Source organism: Alosa sapidissima, chromosome 19, assembly GCF_018492685.1.
Source record: "Alosa sapidissima isolate fAloSap1 chromosome 19, fAloSap1.pri, whole genome shotgun sequence".
Classification (NCBI taxonomy): Eukaryota; Metazoa; Chordata; class Actinopteri; order Clupeiformes; family Clupeidae; genus Alosa; species Alosa sapidissima.
In genome coordinates, this window is record NC_055975.1 from 5,653,774 (window position 1) to 5,679,452 (window position 25,679).

General features: G+C 39.9%; 3 protein-coding genes across 21 annotated transcripts; 2 read left to right on the forward strand and 1 right to left on the reverse strand.

Annotated features, from left to right (window-relative positions):
• Positions 1 to 7,202: 7,202 nt before the first annotated feature.
• Positions 7,203 to 12,105, forward strand: bend3 (BEN domain containing 3). Of its 2 annotated transcripts, none has more exons than XM_042071539.1 (4): positions 7,203 to 7,431; positions 8,474 to 8,528; positions 8,670 to 8,878; positions 9,095 to 12,105. In XM_042071539.1, exons 2-4 carry the CDS (start codon positions 8,477 to 8,479, stop codon positions 11,345 to 11,347), a joined length of 2,514 nt encoding a protein of 837 aa, XP_041927473.1. In that variant the 5' UTR covers positions 7,203 to 7,431; positions 8,474 to 8,476; the 3' UTR covers positions 11,348 to 12,105. The 2 variants fall into 2 exon arrangements, with proteins under 2 accessions (XP_041927473.1, XP_041927472.1); XM_042071538.1 differs by lacking the exon at positions 7,203 to 7,431 and adding an exon at positions 7,546 to 8,037.
• A 1,294-nt stretch (positions 12,106 to 13,399) lies between these two features.
• mtres1 (mitochondrial transcription rescue factor 1) lies at positions 13,400 to 15,618 on the reverse strand. Its single transcript, XM_042071561.1, has 4 exons — positions 15,430 to 15,618; positions 14,622 to 15,057; positions 14,368 to 14,440; positions 13,400 to 14,135 (listed from the first exon to the last, which is right to left on the reverse strand). The coding sequence occupies exons 2-4, from the start codon at positions 15,026 to 15,028 to the stop codon at positions 13,953 to 13,955; spliced, it is 663 nt and encodes a 220-aa protein (XP_041927495.1). The 5' UTR covers positions 15,029 to 15,057; positions 15,430 to 15,618; the 3' UTR covers positions 13,400 to 13,952.
• A 155-nt stretch (positions 15,619 to 15,773) lies between these two features.
• matn3b (matrilin 3b) lies at positions 15,774 to 25,572 on the forward strand. 18 transcript variants are annotated; one of them, XM_042071540.1, is made up of 14 exons: positions 15,774 to 16,293; positions 16,979 to 17,143; positions 17,714 to 18,289; positions 18,496 to 18,615; positions 19,016 to 19,138; positions 19,520 to 19,645; positions 20,256 to 20,378; positions 20,763 to 20,882; positions 21,128 to 21,253; positions 21,865 to 21,984; positions 23,042 to 23,164; positions 23,607 to 23,720; positions 24,766 to 24,867; positions 25,061 to 25,572. In XM_042071540.1, the coding sequence occupies exons 1-14, from the start codon at positions 16,104 to 16,106 to the stop codon at positions 25,105 to 25,107; spliced, it is 2,175 nt and encodes a 724-aa protein (XP_041927474.1). In that variant the 5' UTR covers positions 15,774 to 16,103; the 3' UTR covers positions 25,108 to 25,572. The 18 variants fall into 18 exon arrangements, with proteins under 18 accessions (XP_041927474.1, XP_041927475.1, XP_041927476.1 ...); XM_042071541.1 differs by having other exon boundaries at positions 21,868 to 21,984; XM_042071542.1 differs by lacking the exon at positions 23,607 to 23,720.
• Positions 25,573 to 25,679: the final 107 nt, after the last annotated feature.

Genomic DNA, 25,679 nt, shown 5'->3' on the forward strand with positions numbered 1-25,679 from the left:
ATATATGCGCAAATCTCTCTCGCTTGAGTGCATGATGGATCTGACCACCGTTGTGCCCTGCAATCGAGACAGCCCCATTAGCTGAGTAATGACTGATTCCTTTCCCATTCCCTGCCATACACATACATATCACAGGAAGCTTTTTACAACAATCTTAACACCGCACAGACATTTCTGTGGGAGGTCATGGACCATTGAGCTAGCAATGAGCAAAGACTGTTAATTGTGTCTGGATGTGGCAGTGACTAGATGTTGATAAAATTCAACCAGGTGTCTGCCATTCTTACCCCATTAGCCTTTAAAATCAGTTTCTGTGTTGGACTTAAGCTAAGCCACTGGAGAAAAAATAACCCTAAACTTTTACCCTGTTATTTATTATTATAATTTATTAATAACAATATTTAGTTTCATTTAATTTAGCCCAGGCTTGGTTTTACCTAAGCTTACCCTACTTTATAAACAAATGTAAATAAATGTGCAATATGTAGTGTTTCCTTAAAATCATGTTACATAATGGTTAAAATATGAAGAGATAGTAAAAAGGTAATATTGTCTATTATTTTTAAGTTTGTATTTTTTTAATTATTGGCGCCTCTGCTAAAGTTGACTAAAACAGGTATAAAAAATTATTTGTTGGTGATTTATTGTAATCTCACAATGAAAACAATGAGGGAAAACCCAACCTTGAAGGGAAGCAAAATAATTTTGAGAAAAAGGAAAATCTCATAAAGAGATAAATAAGACGTCGCTCACAATTATTGGCACCCCTGCTTGTAATACCTTCTTAAGCCTCCCTTTACCAATAAAAGAGCTTGTTTGGAGAATACAGAGTAAGGGATAGGGATTTAAGAACATTCGTCTTTACAAAATCTCTCCAGATCGTCCAGATTCCTAGGTCCACACTTCTCCTCTTTGACTCACCCCACTGTATTTCTATGGAGTTTAGATCAGGGAACTAAGATGGCAATAGCTGAAGCTTGATTTTGTGTTCAGTAAACCATTTTTGTTTTTATCTGGTTTTGGTTCATTGACCTGATGAATGATCCAATCATGACCCATGTTTAGTGTCTTGGCAGAGATTGACAGATTTCCTTTGAAAATGATCAGGTTTTTCTCTGGGTTCATGATACCATGCACCTTAATTAGGTTATCAAGGCCTTTGGGAATGAAAACAGCCCCACAATATCACAGTCTATCCACCATAATTCTCATTAGGCATAGGGTTCTTTTCAGTATAGACATCTATGTACGCCAAACCCACCTAAAGTGTTTCTTGCCAAAGAACGCAATTTTCATTTAATCTCACAATAGACCACAGACAAAGTCACTGTATCAGAACTCCTGCAGTTTACATTTGTAATTAAATGACTGGAAAGGCTTTTACCTGGCATGCTCTCTATAATCTATTAGCAGTGAGGTCACTTTTGAAGATTTTTTGGGGGGACTTAGTGACCCTAAGATGATACCTTTTTTCTGTAACTCTCCAAAAGTGGTTCTTATGGAATTTCTTGCCTATCTTACCATCCTCCATATTGTGCGTGGGGGCAAATGTCAACACACTTTCTTTTTATTTAAATTTAGTGTACAGTAATTTCCTGTGTATTAGCCTCATTGTGTATAAGCCACAGGACAGTGTTTTGTGCAAGTTAAAAGAAACAAAACCATATTAATACCATATTAACTGCCCCTGTGTATTAGCATCATAGCTGAAGAATTTTTTGCAAAATATAAGCTGCAACTAATATTTGGTAAATTACGGTATTTTCTTGTCTTTCTGATGTTGAAAAATGGCTCGTGAATTTAGCCTCTTATTTTCATACCTTAGTGAAAATGACAGTCATGAACTACTACTGAAAGTTGACAGACACTCTGATTAACTTAAAGAAGTTGAAATTAGATAGGAAAATGCTTCTGTTACATTATGTATATAAGATTTTCTAGGGGTGCCAAAAATAGTGGGAAATGTGTGTTTGTTAAAAATATTTATTTCTTTATGAGATTTTCCTTTTTATAAGAATACATTTGCTTCCCTTCAAGATTGGATTTTTCCTCAATGTTTTCATTGTGAGATTACAATAAATCGACAAAATGATTATTTTTTTATACCTGTTTTTAGTCAACTTTACCAAAGGTGCCAATAAATCTGGAGGGCACTGTATCTGAACCAAAGACCAAAAAACACCAGAGAGGTAGCTCACTCCTCCCTTCAGTGCTCCCTAAGAAACTCCACACACAGTGCTTTGTTATTGTTTGGGGTACAGGCTGTCCCCACTTTGTTTCCAGTTCACGGACACGGACGGGCTGTGTATTAAGATCGTTTTTTTTTACAGTGAGAATGGAGAGCTAGCAGATCACATGGAGATATTTGCTGAATGTTACAAAAGTGTTACATGTTAGAAATGACTTAGCATCACTTACCCTACCTTTAACATATTATGCCTGAAGACGCTTCACCCATAACCTTAACAATTGCATGTAGGCCTATGTATTTAGTATCTATTTTATTCTTTAAAATGTATTCTAGAGCTTGTTGGTCCGTCTTAATGGCCTTTCTACAGAGCCCCTATGAGCAAAACAATATATAAAGTTTAGTTTCATGTGCTCACATGAAGGTTTTGTGTGCACACATGAAAGTTTCAGGTGCTCACATAAAGCATGCAAAACTTTGGTGTGACCATTTGACAGCCTGCTGTAGCCTGGAGCATTCTGGAGACAGTGACAGCTAGATAAATGACTACAGTACAGGAGTTGTACTATATTTTAGTCTCTTCATTATGAGAACATTGCTGCTTTGCTTGCAAGTCGTCAACTTTATATTGTTTCCATACGACATTAAAAACGTTTTGTGAAGTCTTGTAATCTGTATTGGCACATGGGATAGGCCTACACCGATTTGGATCGGACAATTATTTTAATTTATGAACAGTTACAAACATCTGGCCAACTCCACGGATATAGGTGGATGTACACGAACGCCAATATGGCAGTTGTCTACACATATCCCACCCCTTCGCTGCAAAATGTCGACATGTGAATACATTGAGCCAATCATGTGGTGTGTTGTGAAGACATTGTGCCAATCGTGTTTTGATCTCGCCACTGGAGCAAGGTTGGTGTAATGAAGCCTTGCGCACGCGTATTTCTGCTGAAATAGATAAGTGCCCAAAAAGTGTTGCAATATGGCCGCCGAGTAGTCTGGCTTTCACCAGACCAAGCTCAATCTTAAGATTGAACATTGGTCTGGGGAGTCCGCTGTGTATTTTCTACTGCACAAGAGGCGTGATCAACGGGCATAGTTCAAATGACTGTACGCAATTGGATAGTCATTCACCAATCTGACCAACGAACCGGGTGGCGTTTGCAGAGCGACGCAAAAACTCCAGGCTCTCCCGCTATCGTCATCGTTTTTAAACCTGCCAAAAGCGTGCCAGGTGGATAAGCCAGTTTGTGATTGGCCCCCGCAAAAGTGTAACAGAAGCAGGAGAAAGAGATGTACAGGTTTCCAGCCTGAGCTGCAGGGCGGAAAAGAAACCGCTCTCAGATCAGGCTGAGTTCACCCAGCCTAGCCGCAGAGTGGAGGGACTCATAGATATTAGAAAGCAAGGGCGTAGGTTTGGTCTCAGCTTTGGTGGGGACCAGAGGTGGGACCAAGTCACTGTTTGGCAAGTCACAAGTAAGTCCCAAGTCTTAGCAGTCAAGTCCAAGTCAAGTCCCAAGTAAATACAGAGAAGGGCAAGTCGAGTCTAAGTCCAAGTCACATCAAAGCCAAGTCGAGTCCAAGTCCAAGTCCCAATCTTTTTCAAGTCCTGAACAAGTCATCAGGTACTCTTCACTTAATAATGCCATTATTAGACTATCGGTCATAATTTTAGCACTTCCATCTAATCCACAGTATTTTTTTTACAAATACAGATTAAAATATGTTCAATGTTTCTGTCTTGTAATCTTTTACGACATATGCATGTGCATACCTGTGTAATATACACATGTGCATACCTGAGTAATCTGTACAAAGCGGATAGCTACATGACACTCAGCACAGCTGCAAATATATATAATGTTTTTCCAAATTGCGGAGCCCACTGTAAGGATGAGTAATAATTTGACTGATGGTATTTCACTGCGCTAGGCCACAGATTTGCCTGCAAACAATTTATTAGGCTGTCTGCCAGTGGTGACTCATAAGGGAAGCCAAGGTCAACACTTTTATATTATTTAAAAGATAATAATGACAGTAATTGTGTTTTAAAGTATTCATTTCTTAAGAAATACTACACATTTGATGCTGTTTATCTAATTTGTAAATGGTGCACTGTCACTTTAAGCCCATTGTGCACTGTCCACACGTTCTCATAATGATCTTTTTTTACCAGCTCTGTTCAAATATAGCCTATGGCTAGTCCACAAACTCAAAAATTGTTTGTGCCACATGTATAGCACAATATTAACAATGATAAGCAGGATATTAAGTTGGCACAAACAGCTTTCATTCCTTTGGAAAGAAAGAGAAGCATGTATGACATGATGCTTGCTTGACATTTTCTGTTTGCAATTAAAAGTGAATTATGAGCCTGGTAGCCAGTAGCCACCTAGCTACAGTAGCTGAGTGGAATGCGTTTCAATCGGCATATCATGTGCTTCATGTAAATAAATTATTGAATACTTCAAGACTCACCAGTTCCATTACACAAGGCAAAGACAACTCTTCATAATATTCTTGTCCACTTTCCAAATCACAGTGAGTGCAGCTATGTCATAGTGACCTGGATCTCATAGTTTATAACAGTATAGTAGACTAGTGAGAACCGGATAAATTCACAATCTCCTCTAATCTCGTACTTGTTGCTTCCACGATTTCTTTTTATATGTTTCTTATATTTAAAAGAAGATATCAATCATCATCAACAATGACAAGCCAGCTGGAACCTACTCGTTTTCTCTCCCTCTCGTGCGTGCTTAGATGTGTTCTCAATTAAATGCAGTAGCCTAGCATAAGTTTAAGTTGGATCTTAATGGAGAGGACTCGAAAAGTATCATCTTTATGTAACATGCTGTTGGTGCTTTTTGACAAACGTTCTCTAACAAGAGTGCAAATCAGTTTGCAGTAAAGCTACTAGTGATTGGCTAAATGTTGATCCTTCCTCTGTCTCTTGATGCCCTACACACAGTGCGTAACGCGTGTGAGGGTAGTGGCAGTAGGCTACTGAACTGTGCTCTGCCGCTTGTCTCCGCTATTTTTTTTTATTTTTTTTTAGTCGCAGGAAAGCGTCTCTGGGTTGACTGGTACACGATCAGGAAATTTAGTTTTTGATTCGAGACATGTCAAGTCATCACAAGTCAAAGAGGCAAAGTCCGAGTCAAGTCTTGAGTGAATAGTATTCAAGTCCAAGTCGAGTCGCAAGTCATGCCGAATTTTATCAAGTCAAGTATGAAGTCATTAAAATCATGACTCGAGTCTGACTCGAGTCCACATGTCTGGTGGGGACACATCCCCAACTCCTGTTGTCACAATACCAACTAGTGTTTCAATACCAATACTAAGTGAAGAATCTCAATTTCGATACTTTTGCGATTTTTTTAAAACTTGATTTGGTTTGTGTGATTTGTGAGATCATTCACATCAGTGGCAATCATAGAATTTGATTGTTATGTTGTTGTGGTATAACATAATGACTGAGCTAGGCTTAAGGCTAACAACAGTAGAATGCAATAGGCACAGTGATGGCTCATGATGCAATACAAGGAACAATCATAGCCAGAATTTTGTTAAAAGCAGACCAAAGGTCAAAGTCTGGTCAATTGTGATAGAAATGCTGTAACTTTAGGCTTAGGCCTACTCATTAAAATTAACAGAGAGCCCACTACCTGTATATTGCAACCCAAAACTTAGACATGTCAAGATTTCTGAAACATGTAATATGTATTTCAAATACAAAATAGTATTTTGTAATTTTTATTTTATTGGGTTGAAGGAAATGGCTCTGTATTTTGTATCAAAATACTTTATTGGTGTGTATTTTTGTATTTTAAAAATACTGCAAAATACTATGTGAAAAACACTAAAAAAAGTAGATACTACTTGATGAATAATTGGTAATTAGGCAACAATGGTTAATGTGAGATGGCTAATGTGAGAACAGCTGTGTTCAACGACATTCACAGCTTTTCAGTGACGGCCTTTGCTGAAGCATCAGCTCTGGTCTGAAGTATAAGTATAAATACTCTTTTGATCCCGTGAGTGAAATTTGGTCTCTGCATTTATCCCAATCTGTGAATTAGTGAAACACACTCAGCACACAGTGAACACACAGTGAGGTACCCACTAATCACGGCGCAGTGAGCTGCCTGCAACAACAGCGGCGCTCAGGGAGCAGTGAGGGGTTAGGTGCCTTGCTCAAGGGAACTTCACTTCACTTCAGCCGTGCCTACTGATCGGGGTTTGAACTGGCAACCCTCCAGTCACAAGTCCGAAGCGCTAACCAGTAGGCCACGGCTGCCCTGAAGCACTGAAGTCGTACGCAAGTAAAGATGAGCAAGGTTACCTGTGCAAGTTCACATAAGGACACCGACAAAGGCGACAATGTCCTTTTGTATCCAAGCCAATTAACAGAAAAAATGTCAGATATCTCAATGAACCACAATGACATCAATAGATGGTAAGGTGTTGAGTGTGTTTGAATTCCCTTCCTTGTAGCATCCTTTTCTGCATTGCACAGTGGGGAGAAGTTCACCTTGTTTAATTAAATAACAATTCTATTTCCTTATTAGCTGCATACTTGAGGTTGGAGATATTAAGGCAAGCCAAGTTTCTCACATACTGGAAGTTCAAGATAAACAGCCTTATGATTTTCTTATTCAAAACAAAAGTAACTGACAAGTCATAGCAGGCCAGCATTACACCTAGTGGCACAAAATGCTCTAGCCTCCAATTGACCTTTCGGTAAGGTCAACTGTGATCATTCCATGCATCAAATGTGTATTTCATCCACAGTTTGTCAAATGGTACACTGTGTAGTGTATTCGGAACAGGGTGTGAGACAATGGTTTGTTGTGAAAATGCCTATTACATCTGTGAGCTATTTCAAGGCCTTGTTTCAAAAGAAATTACTGATTTACATCTATTTGGTACAGCAGGGTATTCTCCAAAAGGTCGGAGGAAGTTTTGCACAGCACAAGCTGGATTAATGTCCCCTGTGTGCAGCAATGCATTGCAAAGCTTCAGCTTCACCCACAGCAACCCACAGCTGTGCGGAAATGACACAGCAGGCCAGTACCGTCACGTCACGCGAGAGGGCACTAGCAGGAAAAAAACACGGCGGCGATCGAGAAACACGGACAACAGTTACCCGTGGACAAAACCACAGGGATAATCACAGCGGACATGTTTAACACGCCTTAAACTATTGCAGAAGGCTGCAGAGAAACACAGAGGTAAGTTTTTAAAACTGTGCAGAGGTATGTTTACAGCAGAACAGTCGTAAAGGGGCAAATCCGTCGGTGAATGTTTTTCTTGCCGCGTCACGCAATAAGAATTCCTCACTTTAAAGAAATAGCCACGAGAAATTTGGGTTGCACGCTGAATTGTCGTTTGTGGATGAATGCGCTATCAAGAAGCAAGCAAAGCTTTATTTGTACGTGTTCGTGCATAAAGTACTATTGGAGAGGTACATCTGCCTCTCAGGTTGTAATGATTCGTGGGTTTGTGGTGGAAGAATGAGGAAGTGGAGTGGACAGGAGTCTGAGAGGCGCGTGTGCAAGACACGGAGTTACAGCGCCGCCCCTGTGCACCCGGCGACACCCCGACCTGTATACACAGATAAACAACATAAACAAATCCAACTTCTCACGTACAAAAAATAGCTCGGCTCGAACGATCTATGTTAATGCATGACGTTATGCACGTAGGTTTGACTGGCGTGCCATGTAGGTTAGTTTTCAGGTCTAATACCAACTTTGGAAGTCTTCTTGCAACGAGGTCGGGAAGTGTTATTGTTTACGAATAAACATATGATGGTGGCCTACAGCATATCCGGAAATGTCAGTGACATAGTTATTACGTTGTTGTTATTTTTGAGTACATTAAGTCATAATCAGGTGGCAATTTCTTGAGTAAAATAGAGGGGATTGGTTGAACTTTGAGTTATATAAGTCAAACTTACATAATCAGTGGGCATTTCTTCAGTAGGCTAGTTAACAGATCAAGAGGTGTTGAGAAAAGAGCATTGACAGCTTCTGTAATGACCCTACTGCATAAATATGGCTTAGTATAATTGTTATTTTGACTTCACACAAAAGTGGTTCGATTTAAACATAATGTAGAACTCCAGTGTCAAAAACTATCAGAACAATCATACATTTTTGCTGCACATAAGCCTACTTTTACACAGGCATTTAGCAATTGCAAACATATACTTTGTAGGCTAAACCTACTTTGACTGTATTGTTGTAAAAGTATTCTAAAATGTTTTTTCAGGATATGAATGTCATCAAGCATGAAGACAACGTAGAGAGAGAGATGCTCGAGAAAGGTAAGACCAGACGGCGCTTTGTCTCCTTTAATCCTAGTCAACTGTAATGCTTCTGTATGAATGTGTGACATTGAGCGGTTTTGTTTAAGTGTAGAAGAACTTTGATATGTTTCAAAATAATACAATTTCTAATTGTTGCAGGAGGGGAATCATCAAAAGAAATTAAGACAGAGGAAGATTCAGAAGTGTTACAAGGCTGTCATGGGACTTCAGAAACTGCTGTGGGAAAGTCCCTGGGTGCCGCCTTAGACGACATCACTACATGCTCTGAAGCCCAGCAAGAGTCAGAGGATATGAGTATAAACACAGACCAACCTATAAGCAGGAAGAGGGTCAAACTTGCCAGTGAGGTAAATTGCCAGATTATCAATATTTTACTGTAACCGTATAATATCTTGCTCATACGACGGCGATGCAGTAAGATTTGCCTTAGGTAATAATATGTTGGTTTTAATTTTTTTTTCTAATTTTGCATTCTACCCACAGCACATATTTAACACATATAGCTGAGTAGTTCATAAGATTGTCCCTGTTTTGACTATGTCTCATATGTTTTGTCTCTGTAGGTTGGGGAACATGTGCAAGAGAAGGGGTGTGAAGAATCCACAAGGTCACCACTCCATAGCCTTACGTCTGACAAGAAGGACGCTGCCCAGGAGAAGACCATCGCCTCTTACAGGAAGCCTCTGTACAGCATCTCCCATCGCATTACAGAGAAGAAAGCTGCCTCAAGTCTGGATCAGCATGGACAGCATGAAGCAGGGGTTCGGTTGAACAGTATCCTGTTCCCTAAACTGTGCAGTTCGGGGCCGAATAACCGATGCGAGTCAAGCCTCACTCAAGGGGGTTCAGCTGCTGCTACCCCAACAGACCCAAACCTCTACCCTTTGATCGAGAAAATGTTCTTCATTCTCAACACGCTGAACACAAGCATGACTCAGCTGCACAGTAAAGTGGACTTGCTGTCTCTCGAGGTTACGCGTATTAAGAAACAAATCAAACCCTCTGAAATGGCAATGGAGTTCCAGCCCCCGCCAGAATATCAGTTAACAAGTGAGGAGCTTGCTCAGCTGATGGAGCAGACATCCACAGCTGGGGAGCTCGGGTGCAGGCTGCTGGTCCAGCTGTTTCCTGAGCTGTTTACAGCCAAGGATTGCATTCATGGCTGCGGTGCCTGCGGTATAGCGGGCAAACGGACTCTCGACTCCCTTCACCTTCAGCTCATACGCAACTATGTGGAAGTCTGCTACCCGTTGGTAAAGAACAGTAATGTTTGGCAGACGGAGTGCCTCTTACAAATTAATGACTTTTTTAATCGTTTCTGGGCCCAAAAGGACATGGAAAATGGCCAGCCTCATGGCAAACAGACTCCAGTTGGCTTTGAGGTAGACCAGAGTCAGCCCTGCCATTTCATCAATGAGGATGGACAGGATGAGAGACTTTCAGTGTCCAGTGACAACAGCAATGGTCCCCTAAACATCTCCTCAGACCTCATCTTGGATTCCCAGGAGGTGGGGGAGGAGCTTGATGACCTCTCTTCCCCTGATGACTTTGTCATTTTGTTGTTAAATAGGCTTTTCCCAGAGGTCTTTGAGGAGGGCAAATTGCCCGAGGGTTACAGTGGTTGTAACAGCATCGGGAAGTTATTACTGGACTCTGACAGGTTAGAGATCATTCGCAAGTATATGGAAGCTAATTTTCCTGATATGCCTGAGGACACATGGCTACAGATCTGTATTCAGCGAATGGAAGAAGCACTAGAGGCAATTCCAGGAAATGGAAATGACCTGGACAACATGCAGGATGAGAGCTTTGACACAAATCTGCCAGACGATATTTCTATTGTTAAAATCAGTGAGTTTGGTGATTTTGATCGTCCAAACCGCAGGACTAAAAAATCATGGTTGGCACCCATCAATTTTGACACACTTGAGATTCCTCTTCCTGATTTTGATGTACCCCAGGAATATCTCCTTACAAAAGAGCAGCTTAAGAATAACTATGATTGTAGCCTGTCCATCGGGAATTTTGCTTCCCGCTTGCTTGTTCTTATGTTTCCAGAGTTGTTCACATATGAGAATGCACGAAAGCATTACAACTGTAGTGGTACCTTAGGCAAGAAGCAGCTTGATCCAATTAGGATCAGATTGATCCGTCATTATGTTCAGCTGTTATACCCCCGGGCCAAGAATGACCGAGTATGGACCCTTGAGTTTGTGGACAAATTAGATGAGCGGTGCAGGCGGAGGGACACCGAGCAGCGCCGCTCATACCAACAGCAACGTAAAGTTTTTGTTCCAAAGTTGGAGCCAGACTTTGTAACTGCCAGCCAAATAAGCCAACTGACCTCTGAGCGCCTGAAAGAGGACTACGAAATGCCACCTGTTCCTCCTGAAAAAAGTAGCAAAGACTTTTGCAAGATCCCTCTGGAAGAGCTTGCTGTGCCTCCTCCTGACTTTCCTGTGCCTTCTGTGTACCTGCTGTCAGATTCTGAGGTGAGGGAGATTGTTCAGCAGAGTCTTTCAGTGGGGAACTTTGCTGCCCGCTTGCTGGTGCGTCTCTTCGGAGAGCTCTTTACCCAGGAAAACCTGCGGCTTCAGTACAATCACTCTGGCGCCTGCAACAAAAAGCAGCTGGACCCTGTCCGCCTGCGCTTGATTCGCCATTATGTAGAAGCTGTGTACCCAGTGGACAAGATGGAAGAGGTGTGGCACTATGAGTGTGTTCCGAGCATCGATGAGCGTTGTAGACGGCCCAATCGGAAAAAGTGTGACATTCTAAAGAAGGCCAAGAGATCGAGCACTGTGTCATACTCTTAACACCTCTCTACAATGTCTTGTTTTTGTATTTCTCACAAACATGTATTATTTGCACAAGTACCTACGCTGAAGATTATAGTTAAACTTTTACAAAATGTCCATGGCAAGGACCAAGTATGTAGAATGAGGCCAAGCTGATGGTCCGTCCTCTTACAGGATGTGTTGTAAAAATGTAGCTGCCGCACCAGATAGTATAGCTTCTTAACAGGGCTTGAAATTAATTTTCTGATTTGCCTTTCACAGTGAGCTACTTATCAGCCACTCACATCAATTGACATGTAAATCGATAGAGTGGCAAATCATGTTTCAGCTTCAAAACAATTTAGTTAGCAGCAGGTAGGGAATTGCCACATGGTAACACTGCAGTATTGGTAAGTGGATGTTAATTTCTAGCCCTGGTTTATAATCACTATCCTTTGGTAGTGAGAGGGTAGTATGTATTTAAATGCCAAAATATTACTGTTGTAATTATAATTTTTAACATGTTGCTAAGCTATTGTAGCCTTAACAGAAAACATGACATTAACACTAATGCAACAAAATAGGTCACAAACAAGGTTTTAAAAGGTGGCAACAAACTGATTTCTAATTTAGATGTAGCAGCGTTCCAGTACTCGTCTTTTGTAACAAAGATGTTATGTCATAAAATGGTAAATGGTCCCTTAAATCTGTATTTAACTATTGCAACAGGTGGTCACTCTATTTTTAAATAAATAAGCAACATTACAATGTAAAATTAAAGATGTTATTTTATTCCATCTTTTTCTGAAAGTATTCTTTGAATTTATCAATGTTTTGACGATTTGCAGCATCACAGGCCTGGGAATATAGGACACAGGTGTAAGACCAATGTCCTTTGTAACCTCTAGTACATATAGAGCATACGCATATCAGTCATTTCTGAAACAGTGAAGTATACACTGAATATACCATGTCTATTAAGCAGGAATTTTTCAGGAATATTATGCGATTTCTAGCCCATAAAATTTTTTGTCACATTCAGCAATCATCTCACAACGGCTAGCTGCCCATTCCATGAGTACACTGTAAAAAAAAAAAAAAAACCCTGGTCGCTGTAGGCAGCCCAGGCTCCAAAAACTGGAAACAAAATGGGAGCAGCCTGGTGAGCTGGGGTGAGCTACCTCTCTAGTGTGTTTCGTGTGGTCATTGGTTAAAATATAATGTACGTTTTTTTGCACAAAAGAGTCTGCTAATGAATGTAAACATAAACGCGACTTCCTGCGAAATCCCTGACTGCACCTTTAATGTTTAGAGATTTAAAGATGACATATATACAGGGTTTCCACTCTAAGTCAAATGTAAAGTTCCATGACTTTTCCCTGATAAAAAACCTGAATTTCCATGACTTACTATATAATGATTAGTACAATATACCGACGAAAGATTTCAGAGCACCTGCGTAGCGCTTAAGAATCTTTTACTTTTTTAGAGCGGAAAATTAAGAAATAGGCATTAAATAAACATAGCTGGGCTACTCAAGCAAGCAGTAAAGCTAATAACCAGATATAAACCAATTCTGTGTGGAAATATATTTGTATTAATGTATTTTGGCAAGTAAAATTTAAACTGCTACAACAAAAATTCCCTGATATTCCATGACTGCCCCAAAAATATAAAATTCCCTGACTTTCCATGTCTGGAATAGACTTTCTAAAATTCCATGATATTCCAGAAATTCCATGACCCGTGGGAACCCGTGGGTATATACTACATAACCAGTTAAAACTAAGTTCTGTTAAATTTCTCCTTTCAATGTGCTGATAGGGATGATAGTCTCCTTAAAAGTTCCAGGAGTGGTTCATATATTATAAGTTAATACTTTAGCAGGACATCCCTAGCCTGGGAGAACCCAGACAAACCTTTCGCCCTCAAAAAACCCTCAATATTTGAATTTGCTCTGAGTCTGGTAAGGTCTGGTGCTAACCAGGCTAGGACATCCCAGGCCTAACCATCAGATTAGATGGATATAGGTTAAATTGCTTACAGCATCTGTCACTGTGGATGTAATAAACATACAATCCCAGTCATAACTTCAGTTACTTTTTGTTTTATTCTGTTTAAGTGCGTAACAATCATGATCATTAGACAGCAGCAACTCCACTGAATGATCAATATTAGAGAGCACCAGCTCTCTAGGTCTTAGTCCAAAAATCAGACTCCAATCCAAACTCAATACCCAGCTCCCTACTACAATATGCATTTTAAGTGTTCCAATAGTGATGAAACAAAATACATAAACCGATTTCTGTGTATTATAGGAAAAGTTTTTTTTTGTCTCCTGACAACATAAAGAACATTTAAAAGTAAAGAAAACCATTGTACAGGTCAGACTTGTACCATTTTGACCTGTCAGTTCTCTGTAACACAATAAGTGAAGTTTCCACAATATGAAATCATAGCCAAACCACCTCAACCTTTTCATAGAAAATGGAGTCATCATGATACAAAAAAGCACTTAACAAGTGTTTGACACAACTACCAAAGAGCCACGAGCTCCCGTTAAAAAATCCCTCAGCACTGCAGAATCAAACACAAGTTCTTTAGTCCAGTTATATATATTTTTTTTTTTTTTTCAAAAATGTTTTCAATCCTTGTAAACGTCTTTCTTAGGTAGCTGTAGGTTTTTCCAGGTTCTTAAAACGACTTTATACTTGTCAGCATCTCTTGTCTCTCCTATTACTTTCTTGAAGATGACTCTCTTTAGGTTGACAGAGTCTATTTCTTTGTCCTCACCCAGTATGAAGTCCAAAGTGTCTCCTACTTTAACCTGCAGGAGAAATCTTGCATAAGTCATTTTTGCTGTGGAGAACTATTGCTCGATTCTTTAACACTCACGTCATTCAAGTCATGTCTTTCTTCAGTCTAAATAAAGGCAAGCAAATCAAGTATGCTTTACACATAGTCATTATGCAAAAGGAACAGGTTTGAACAGGAAAGGTATTATAAAAGAGTTTCATGCATAATTATTTTAGAATATAAATCTCCAGAGGGTCACCTACAGTTTTGCTCTTCTTGATTAGTTTCAATCCATTTAATCGCAGTCTGCTTCCATAAAAGGCATCCTCCACTTTGCTGAAAAGGAGCAAAATTACCTTTACACATTACTACAGGATACAACACTGGCTAGTTGGAGTTAACAATAAAAGGCGACTGTATTCACCATACCAAACCCCATAAAAACGGTCAGGAGGGATGATACAGAGTAGGACTGTTGTGGAGGCACATACTCTTGACCACTTCCAAAATCACTTACTTCCGTGCCATGTCCAGGCCAGCTTTCAAGATGAGGTCATAGCGAAAGGACTGCACATACTTCTCTGTGTCTTTATAGTCTTTTGGCAACCCTGGATCATCTTGAAGTTCATCCTCAGAGTCGCCATCATCCTCATCATCCTCTTCTTGCACTGTTCTTTGGCTTCCTTTCTTTTTTGTGGATCTGTACCTAGCCTGATGTACGGACCAAGCTGAGGAAGAATCCCTTACTGTTGTCAAAGCTTGTGTCCTCAGTGTCACGGGACCGACGGAGCCCCACAGCTGACGTGCATGCAATGTCCGAGGACACCATGAGCTCCACGCTGGTCCATGGCCTGTGGAGAAGAGCTGAATGGAGTTCAGACGACCCAGCTGTCTGAGAGTCAGCGCAGGCAACAGACTCTGCATTCTCTCGCCGCAAACTGCCGTCGACGGACCTGGTTAAAATATTTAATTAATTTAGAAGTACTTTAGATAGCCTTCGTAAAAAGACTTTACGCTTTCCTTGGGGAGAATAATGTGATTACGTTAACGTTACAGCCTAAATGTACTGCTAAATAAAAACTAGCTGGCCACCGTCACACATTTATCAGGAGCAAGCAAACATGCTGTTAGCATTCGTTGAACTTATTTGAAGCAATGAATATGATTCAGTAGATGACACCTACCGGGTAGTTCTGTCAAAGTAAAACATAAAATACAATAAAACTACGAGATACCATTCTATAACATTCATTTGTAACATTATGATACATTGGTGACAAACTAGCCAAACTGTTGCACAGCATAAAAGTATGAGATTAGCAAACCTGCAGCGAACAGCTCCACCCCTGTTTATTTTGTGACAGCAATAGAAAGAATCAGAAGCTGCGAACACACTTCAAGCACCTCGCAAGGCTCGAGATTCTACCTTTAAGGCCAATTAACTATTTATTTAAACCATCACATTAGCTAAATCTGGTCTGACAACCACTTCGCTGTCTGTCTCGCCTGGGCCCTTTCACCTTGTCAATAAAAACAGATGAAAGACTACATCCCTTAACCAGGAGGATATCGTTTCAATGATATCGCCCCCTATAGCCTGGCAGTATGTACTGCCTAGCCTACTTTTGTAAATGTAGCAGGGGGCGCTGTTGCAATGAATTTGACAGAACATTCACGGCTCTAGATTTTGCAATATGCTTTAATTGTCTTAATTGGCAGAGGGAGTCCAGTGTAGGGACGGACGGGAAGTAGCGTATGGGAGGGACCAACCCAGTTTAACACACTAAATGTCATATCGACATTTTCAACAGCTTGCATACAGCTGTCAAATTGTCTGTGAATAAATGAAAAAAGTTCAAGTCTGTCTGGCCCGCTATTCTCAAACCGGATTGGCTCATCGTTGCACGTGCCCGCGACTAACAGCTTTATATTTGCACCCTCAGCCCGTTTCTTTTCATTTACTTAGGCTACCAGTTGTAACCTCGGGTCTTTAGACATCATGATGATGTTATGCTCGTGCGGTTGTTTTATTTATTGCCTCTTAATGTTAATACTTGGGGTCGAGGGAACATACAGACATTATGGATACCAACCACAACAGATGTACGCGGACCGACCTTCTGCACGAGCCTTTAAACAGAATTTCTTACACAACGTGCAAGCGCAACAAGGTGCCATCAATGCAGGAGGTATGATTGCACAATTATCATTAGTTTATGATTCTATCAAGTTCTGTCATTGACACACCAGAATAGCAAATGCAAATTCGTAACAGAATTAGGCTACAAATTCAAATTCAATTCAAACTGCTGGCCCAAATCTTGAGAACATTTCGGCCAGGCTATATGTAAGTGGCATAGGCATTTGCATTGCATGGGAAAAGTTATATAATTACCCTTTTTTTGCATAATTAATACACTGTAATTAATACACTGTACGTTTAATTAAGTGAATTATGTAAAATTGTTCTCTGCCAAAGGGTTTATTCAAGGATTAGAGGTTCAATGAGTTCAAGTTGCTCATGATGAAAACAAACACACAATTGTTATTTAACAGAAAATCCGATTCTCTTCAAAGAAAGTCTTAAACTGTTGTTAATAGCAAAATAGACCTTCAACACCAGATCCAGCTTGCATGTTGCTTCTTCTGAAGTAAATAGCCAGGCTACTTATTTCAGCAGTGAATAATAATTTAGAGACCTGGTTGTGCCAGGTTGTGCATATAACCATCATGCCCCTCATGCTTTTTCTAACCGCTATAGGCTTACTCTTTCTCTTTCTTGTGTAACATCATCTCAGTATGCTGCAGCAGACAAAATATCCATCTCTCTACTACCTCCTTTTTTTAATTATGTTTACCTATGGTGGTCCATAGCACATGGCAATAACTATAGGTTTTATGGCTACCATCATTATCACAAGCCTGCGCGGATGTGGCCCCCATTCGCATACCAGCAGCCCACAGCTTCTCCTCCAGCTCCTGCTCAGCCAGTCGGTACCCAGAGCAGCACCTCCCCCATCCACTGGGCTACCACAACAGGTAGAAGATTCCTCAGTCAACCCTGGCTCTCCTGTCCCTCTGCCCAGTTGAATGGGCTGCTGCTTGAGAGCCCTTGCAAGCTATGATCTGCCTTTCTTCTGGCCATAGGCCTACTTTTTCCTTTGTAGATGAGTTCACTAACCCTATCTGGACAACTGATCTGTTATGCAGTGGTCAATTTGCTGTGTACTGCAAGGATGAGTGATATAGTCTGTGTTGTGGTAAAAATTTTGATTGGTCCTCAATTTAATGAAAGCATTTTTAGTTATTTCTCATCAAATGGGATATCAATGGTTGTCTAGTGATAAATATACTGCTAATCTCTACTCTTTTTTATTCACTCTCTAATTTTATTGACAGACACAAAGGCTACCTCAGATTACCAAGGATTCTTTCATTAGTTCTTTTTTTTTAGTTCCTCCATGTTACTTCTGATCATCGTCAATCTTTTCTCTCTTTTTCAAGAGTAGACAGTTATTTTTTACCATAATACAGTTTTAAGAATTATAGTTAGATTTGAATTATTATTCAGTCATCATCACAATACTATTTTCACTTTGTGCCCTGTAGCACCGACGGAGATGTGCAAGAGTCGCCCACTCGACCTGGTCTTCATCATAGACAGCTCACGCAGTGTGCGCCCTGCTGAGTTTGAGAAGGTAAAGGTCCTTCTGTCAGACGTGGTGGACACTCTGGACATAGGCCCTGATGCCACACAGGTGGCGGTGGTCAATTATGCAAGCACAGTAAAAATCGAATTCCTGCTAAACACCTATTCCAACAAGGGTGACCTGAAACAGGCACTGGCACGAATCGACCCGCTTGCCACAGGCACAATGACTGGCTTGGCCATCAAGACGGCCATGGACGAGGCCTTCACCGAAGTGTCCGGGGCCCGGCACACCTCCAGAAACATCGCCAAGGTGGGCATCATTCTCACCGATGGGAGGCCCCAGGACACGGTGGAAGAGGTGTCTGCGGCAGCCCGTGCCTCTGGGATTGAGATCTATGCTGTGGGCGTGGACAGAGCGGACATGCAGTCTCTACGTCTCATGGCCAGTCAGCCTGTTGATGAGCATGTTTTTTATGTGGAGTCCTTCGGGGTCATTGAGAAACTCACCTCCAAGTTCAGGGAGACTCTATGTGGTAAGACCATTCTGTCAGACCTGCCTGCCCAAGGCCCCTCCTGCATTTTGATCTATCAAAAAATTGAAACTTGTGAATCCATTTCCTAATTTGTATTATTAACAAGTAGTTGTATGTCTATTAACCCAATGCAACAGAATAATTGAAAACTGTAGCCCAACAATTATCTCACCCGATCACCAATGCTGGATAATACTTATTTGCAGGCTTTGACCGCTGTGCCCTTGGACATGACTGCCAACACATATGTATCAGCAGCAATGCTTCATACAACTGCAAGTGTCGGGAGGGATATGTCTTGAATGAAGACAAGAAAACATGTTCACGTAAGGATAATCTATTAGATAGGAAACACTTCTTCCAAAAATCTTGACTAAATGATAACAGATTGAACAGTTGGAATGGATATGTTTTGATTACATGATACATCACTGTTATTTCAAACCAATATTAACTGTGGCAAAGAGTATGGTCGATAAACTACCAAAACGGTTTGTGACCTTTTGTTGTCATTATGTATAATTAAGCATGATATTTTGTCTGGTTCTTCCCTGGATTTACCTTTGATTTAATCCATGTTAATCTTTTGGGTGGAATGGTATGGGAAGGTGATAATTAAGATGTTTGATGCACCAGGCTTGTTGACCTTGTATTTATCTGTTGGGCTCAAAGGCACCAGTTTTTGTGAATCATAAACATAGGTTGTATGATCCTGCTTGGTTACAGAAATGGACAACAACTGTGTTCCTGGACAGCCATGCCCACCTACATGTGTGTTAGTCGACGGTTCACTAGAGTGCACATGTCCAGAGGGATATGCCTTGAGTGGCGACAACGAAACATGCTTACGTAAGAGCCCTCTATCATGACGGATAGAGAAGGCCTCAGAATGCAACCAGATGTTAAGTTCTAGAAAACTTAACATCAGCATGTTTGCAAAGGTTGCAATCAATTGTCTGCTTTGGTAGAGACATTATTATAAATCTCACCAGTTCAGTCTTGTTTTACTCATTTGAGACTTAGTGGGAATGTAAAATGACTAAAAATAGACTGTTTTACATTCCCTTTTGAATTCCTTTTTGAATTCAAATGAAAATAATGTAACAGGGTACATAGGTTTGTCTGTTGTGAGGCCTCTTCTCATTTTTGCCATAAAAAAAAATCATCTTTTAAACTGATGAGGTGAATTTTCCTTGAAAACACCAGCTGTGTGATCCTGCTTCTTTGTAGCAATGGAGAGCAACAACTGTGTTCCTGGTCAGCCATGCCCACCTACATGTGTGTTAGTCGACGGTTCACTGAAGTGCACATGTCCAGAGGGATATGCCTTGAGTGACGACAACGAAACATGCTTACGTAAGAGCCCTCTATCATGACGGATAGAGAAGGCATTGACATCTGCCTTTGATAACTTAAATAACCAAAATACAAAGGATGCATTTAAGACTTCAGCTCTAAAAGTGGATAGAACACAACTTTATGTATGTGTGGTGGTGCAGCATGCATATTATGTCCAGAATAATGCTAAGTACAATACAATCATTGATATAGGCTAATCTAATTGGTGTATTGGAGCGGTAACTGCATCTTTGTATTTATGTTGTGAACATTGTTGGACAATTGGGCAATTATTGGACAATATGAATGGGATTTTCAATGGCATCATTGTGAGTGGGTACTATGGGAAGTATTGCATGACTATACTATCTAAAATATACATTCATGGTTATGCAAGATATACACTTTTTGCCAAGCCCCCTTATTGGCTTTACATAAAGAGTTGAAACCCTGCAATCTTGTTTGTTTGATGCTATTACAAGTGGTACAGATTGGTGGCTTCTGGTGTTTGCATTTTCTGTTGTAATTGGTGATAGCTGTGGTTATTGTCCTTATACAGCAAATCTTACCAGAACATCCATATTATAGATGCTTTTCCATGCCATAGTATGCTCTTGCTTGTTTCCAGCCATGGATGACAACTGCAAGCCTGGACAGCCATGTCTGCCTGCATGTGTGACTGTCGATGGGTCACTGAAGTGCACATGTCCAGAAGGATATGCATTGAGTGACGACAACGAAACATGCTTACGTAAGAGCCCTCTATCATGACGGATAGAGAAAGCATCACTATGCAATTAGATGTTGAGTTTTTAGAAACTCACCATCTGCAAGTGATGTCTGCAATAACTAACAGACACATTTTATATTACTAATTTACTGAACTTTGAAAGCAACAGCTGTTAATATATGACATGTTCTTCAAGGACTAGCTGACAGAAAACTGTTATCCCAGTAGGAGACGTAACTATTATGAACTGCACTCAAATTGAACATTTGAGATGCGTGGGGGTGGGGATCAGTGACCTTTAATGCTCATCTTCCCTTCATTGGTATAATTCTGGTAAAAGTTTTCACCAGGTTGGCCAAATGATTTTCCACGCAGTCATTATTTTAGCATCCTGCTTGTTTGCAGTGACAGAGAACAGCTGTGTTCCTGGACAGCCATGTCCGCCTTTATGTGTGACCGTCAATGGCTCACTAAAGTGCACATGTCCAGATGGCTATACCTTGAGTGATGACAACGCATGCTTACGTAAGAGCCGTGTGATGATGTTAAGTGAAGGAATGGCAATGCAATGCAATGTGATGTAGTGTTTATAGACTTAACATCAGATTGCTGTCTGTTGCATCCATCTAGAAGACTAATTTATTTCTGAAATATCAGTGTGCTGCTTACCTTTGGTTCATTCACTGCTATAGATTTATTAGTAGAAGCCTACAGTGAGATGACATTTTTTTTTTTGAAAACACCAGCTGTGTGATCCTGCTTCTTTGTAGCAATGGAGAGCAACAACTGTGTTCCTGGACAGCCATGCCCACCTACATGTGTGTTAGTCGACAGTTCACTGAAGTGCACATGTCCAGAGGGATATGCCTTGAGTGACGACAACGAAACATGCTTACGTAAGAGCCCTCTATCATGATGGATAGAGAAGGCACTGACATCTGCCTTTGATAACTTAAATAACCGAAATACAAAGGATGCATTCAAAACTTTGGTCCTGAAAGTAGACAGTGCATGACTTTGTATTTGTGTGTGTTGTATGAATCAACATCCATATTATGTATAATGCTATTAATGATATTTCATTGATGGCATCTCAGATATATAACAGTAGCTGCATCTTTGTATTTACACCAAACGGGACATTATTTGAAGACATTGTGAAAGCTTGGGCAATTTCTCTATTTTGATAGATAGAGAATAAAAAGCATAAAAATCCTAATAGATCTGCATGCGCAGTCTACAATAACTAACAGAAAAGTCTAACAGGTTGTATTACTCATTTCTGAACAGCACAGCTGTTAAGATAAAAGACATGTTCTTCAAGGACTAGCTGATAGAAAACTGCTACCATAGGAGATGTAACAATATGAGCTACTCTCAGATTGAGATGCATGAGGATCAGTGATCAATGGGGATCCTTTCTTTATATAATTTTGTAAAAGTTTTCACCAGGTTGGTGAAATGCTTTTCCATGCAGTCATTATTTTATCATCCTCCTTGTTTGCAGCAGCAGATAACAGCTGTGTTCCTGGACAGCCATGTCCGCCTTTATGTGTGACCGTCAATGGCTCACTAAAGTGCACATGTCCAGATGGCTATACCTTGAGTGATGACAACGCATGCTTACGTAAGAGCCCTCTGTCATGGCAGAGTTAGATAGTGATGGCATTGCGATGCCAATTCAAATTGATGTTATAAGTGTATACAAACTCAACATCAGATTGCAACATGTTATATCCACCAAGAAGGCTGTTTTGTTTCTGAAATATAAGTGCTATACTGACCTATTAATATTCTAAGGGCTGCACATGTGTTACCTGTAGTTTGCATGAAATCAAATGCATTATTTTCTGGAAAGATGTACTGCAGAAGTGCAATTCTTTGGTTCTGGGATTTCTTGGGAATGGCTGTATTTGTCTGTGTAGAATTATACATAATATGCTGCTACATCACAAAGCAGTCTAAATCGATAACTTAGTCACTAAATTGATTTAGTTAACCACTCTGCACACTGCAATTATGATAGGCCAGGTTGTAATTGTGTGTCAGATTTGATTCTGGGAGACGTTTCATGGGAACAGTGTGATGTGGGGTAGTTTGCTATGTCAGCTTTTCATGTTGTGACCTTTTGAAAACTACTACTAAGTACCAATCTTTGCTACCTGTACGTGATATAAAAAAAAGTTTAAAAAATGGGCCTAGTTGCAGTGATAGTTATTGTAGGCTATGTGTCATGTGAACAATATATTTGTCATGACAAATATTTAGTTCTATATAATTTGCAATGTCATTGTTTTATGTACAGTTGTATTATGTGTGGTTTCTATGTGGTTGTTATTGCCATCTGTGAGATAATGAAGGGAGAAAACAGTACTCTGGCTACCTCACTAATGACTAATAGCTCAATAGTATGGCAGTCAGTACTCTGGCTACCTCACTAATGACTAATAGCTCAATAGTATGGCAGTCAGTACTCTGGCTACCTCACTAATGACTAATAGCTCAATAGTATGGCAGTCAGTACTCTGGCTACCTCACTAATGACTAATAGCTCAATAGTATGGCAGTCAGAGTATAATACTCAGCTGTAGTACTATCAGTTTTTCAGGTTAGTTTCTGGACCAGCTAGAGCACTGTAGAAGCATCCACTCGGCTAGTGAAATGATTTGTCATACAATTCACAGCAATGGAGAACAACTGTGTTCCTGGACAGCCATGCCCACCTACATGTGTGTTAGTCGACGGTTCACTAGAGTGCACATGTCCAGAGGGATATGCCTTGAGTGGCGACAACGAAACATGCTTACGTAAGAGCCCTCTATCATGACAGATAGAGAAGGCATCACAATGCAAATAGATGTAGAAAAACATCTGCATGTGACGGCTTCAGTAACCATTCATTCATTAATTAATTAATTCATTCATTCATTCTCAAGCAAGTCAATATCACTACAATGTATACAATGTATACAATGTATTAGTACACACATATGTCACTTTTTGAGCCTTCTACAGGTCTCAGGTAATTTGAATGCCATTAGAAATGATTTTGTGGTATAGTGGTTTTATCCAATTCACTGTTATTAATCCTTGTGCTGAGGTAACTGGATTATGTTCTAGGTGTTGTAATCTGTTGATGGCAACACTACTTAGTGTACTTACATTCTTTATCTCTGATGGCTCAAAAAGCATCACCCACTGATTGCTTTTGCATGCAATATTTAGTGTTGAAATCTTACTCATTTTCAGCAACATGTAACCCAGGAGAGGAATGCCCACCCACACATGTCATGATCAACGGCTCACTGCAATGCACATGTCCAGAGGGATTTGTCTTGAGTGCTGACCAAAAATCATGCTCACGTAAGAGCCCTCTATCATGGATAGAGAAGCCATCATCACAATGCAGATAGATGTTAAGGAAGCTTAAACAGATGTTATGTATGAAAATAAAAACAGTATCTGCATGCAATAATATATTACAAAGAGCAAAGCATTTTTTTCTGGCAATCAGCTTTGGCAGAAAACAGAATTGGCTTTGTGAAACATCTTTAACATCTTTAAGCATGTCTCAATCCTAGTTATAGGCTTTCTATGTACCCCATAACTCATTAATCATTTGAGGGAATAATGGACATTTAGGTGCTTTGGAAATATTTTAGTTCAATACTTTAAATGGTTGGTGTTAGGGGTGCTTGTGTGAATCTTGATTTAGGAGTGTATGGAGGTAACTCTGGTCTCTCTGGTCTTGTCATTGGTGGTGACAGAAATGTCTGTGTTGTATTCTCATCATACAGTCACCTTGCTCTGCTCCTAAAGCTAATCGAGTCAGGCTTCAGTGTCAGCCATACCAGACAGACTAGCTCTCAGTATCATACATGATACAACTCCCCATGAAAGAACAAGCTTTGCATGTTTTGTAAAGGTGCCAGGCCACTGCCTGCAAAACTAATGTAGTAATGTCAAAGGCATGAACATGGAAATTATGAAAATAATTACACGACAATGGACAATATGTGTTTGTGTTTTCATTTTGAAATGGTGTAAGGTATGTTTCTTTTTGTTTGCCTGTTTATACATGCAGGACACAAGTAGTGCACAAGTTTTGCTTCTTACCCTTAATTATTTCATTGACTACCTCATCTTCATAAATCAAACAATTAATAACTTTTACAGAAAGCTAATCCAGAAAGACAGTGCTTAATAATTATAATCTTCCATTAAAAGTATTTGTATGTAATATCAAGGGGATTAGTATTTCCAATTTGCTAAGCTTGCTAAGCTAAATATGCAAAGACAACACAGCAAGCTTCTCTGACACACTCAACAAACAATGCGCTAACATCATTTAGGGCCCTACTGTTGAATTGTGTGTGTATTTTAACAGTGTGTTCATCTCCTTTTACAGAGGAAGTACAAGGTACGGTGACTGAGGACCCATGTATGTGTGAGGCTCAGATTGCCTTCCAGAGGAAGGTTCAAGCAACAATTCAAGATCTTACCAGCAGACATATCCTTTAAATTTGATATTGTAGTTGCAGCTCAATCAAATTTATGATAGGTAGCAGTTTAATTTGTTTGCATATTTGTGCACATTAGGTTCAATGGTGTATAAGGCAGTGCACATGACATTGTAAGCATGAGGTCTTAATAACTGATTCATCACACTGAAACATATTTTACCTTGACTGATTTGGTTTTACTAGCTGAGGTCACCCGGAAAGTTGAAGAATTCCAAGGCTTGCGATGATTCCAGAGATTGGCCAGAAATCATTTTCTGGAAAAATACTATAATTTCCTGCAAAGCATCTTCCATATAACCAGCAGTAGATTAATAATGAAATTGTTTTACATGCCATGCATTATTTTAAGTCTGTATAACAATGTGTTCTGTAAAATATCAGGGGCAAGGTTGTCAGTAATGATGTAAATTATATAAATGGAAAAAACGTGCAATTAGCCCACTGTGTGATCAACATGTTGGAAAAGCCAGTATTTGTTTCCCCATTTGGATATTTTGAATTGCGGCATTATTTTTGTATACATTGTGTTGTTGTTTTTTTTAGATTTAAATATTATGTATAACCTTAAGGAGGTTTAAAATGAAAATGAATGAAGTTATCTTTGAAATGTCTGTGTAAAGTTAAAATATATTTTGCTTTATTTTGGATATTTGTGAAGATGTGGATGGACAATAAAAATGTACTTCCATAGGCCTATTATTGTGTTTCCTAATTGTGTCTGCCAAATCAGCTGGCAGTAACATTAGACAACTAAAAAACTCAGCGTTATAGTAACAGTCCTGTCATAGACATGTTCTTA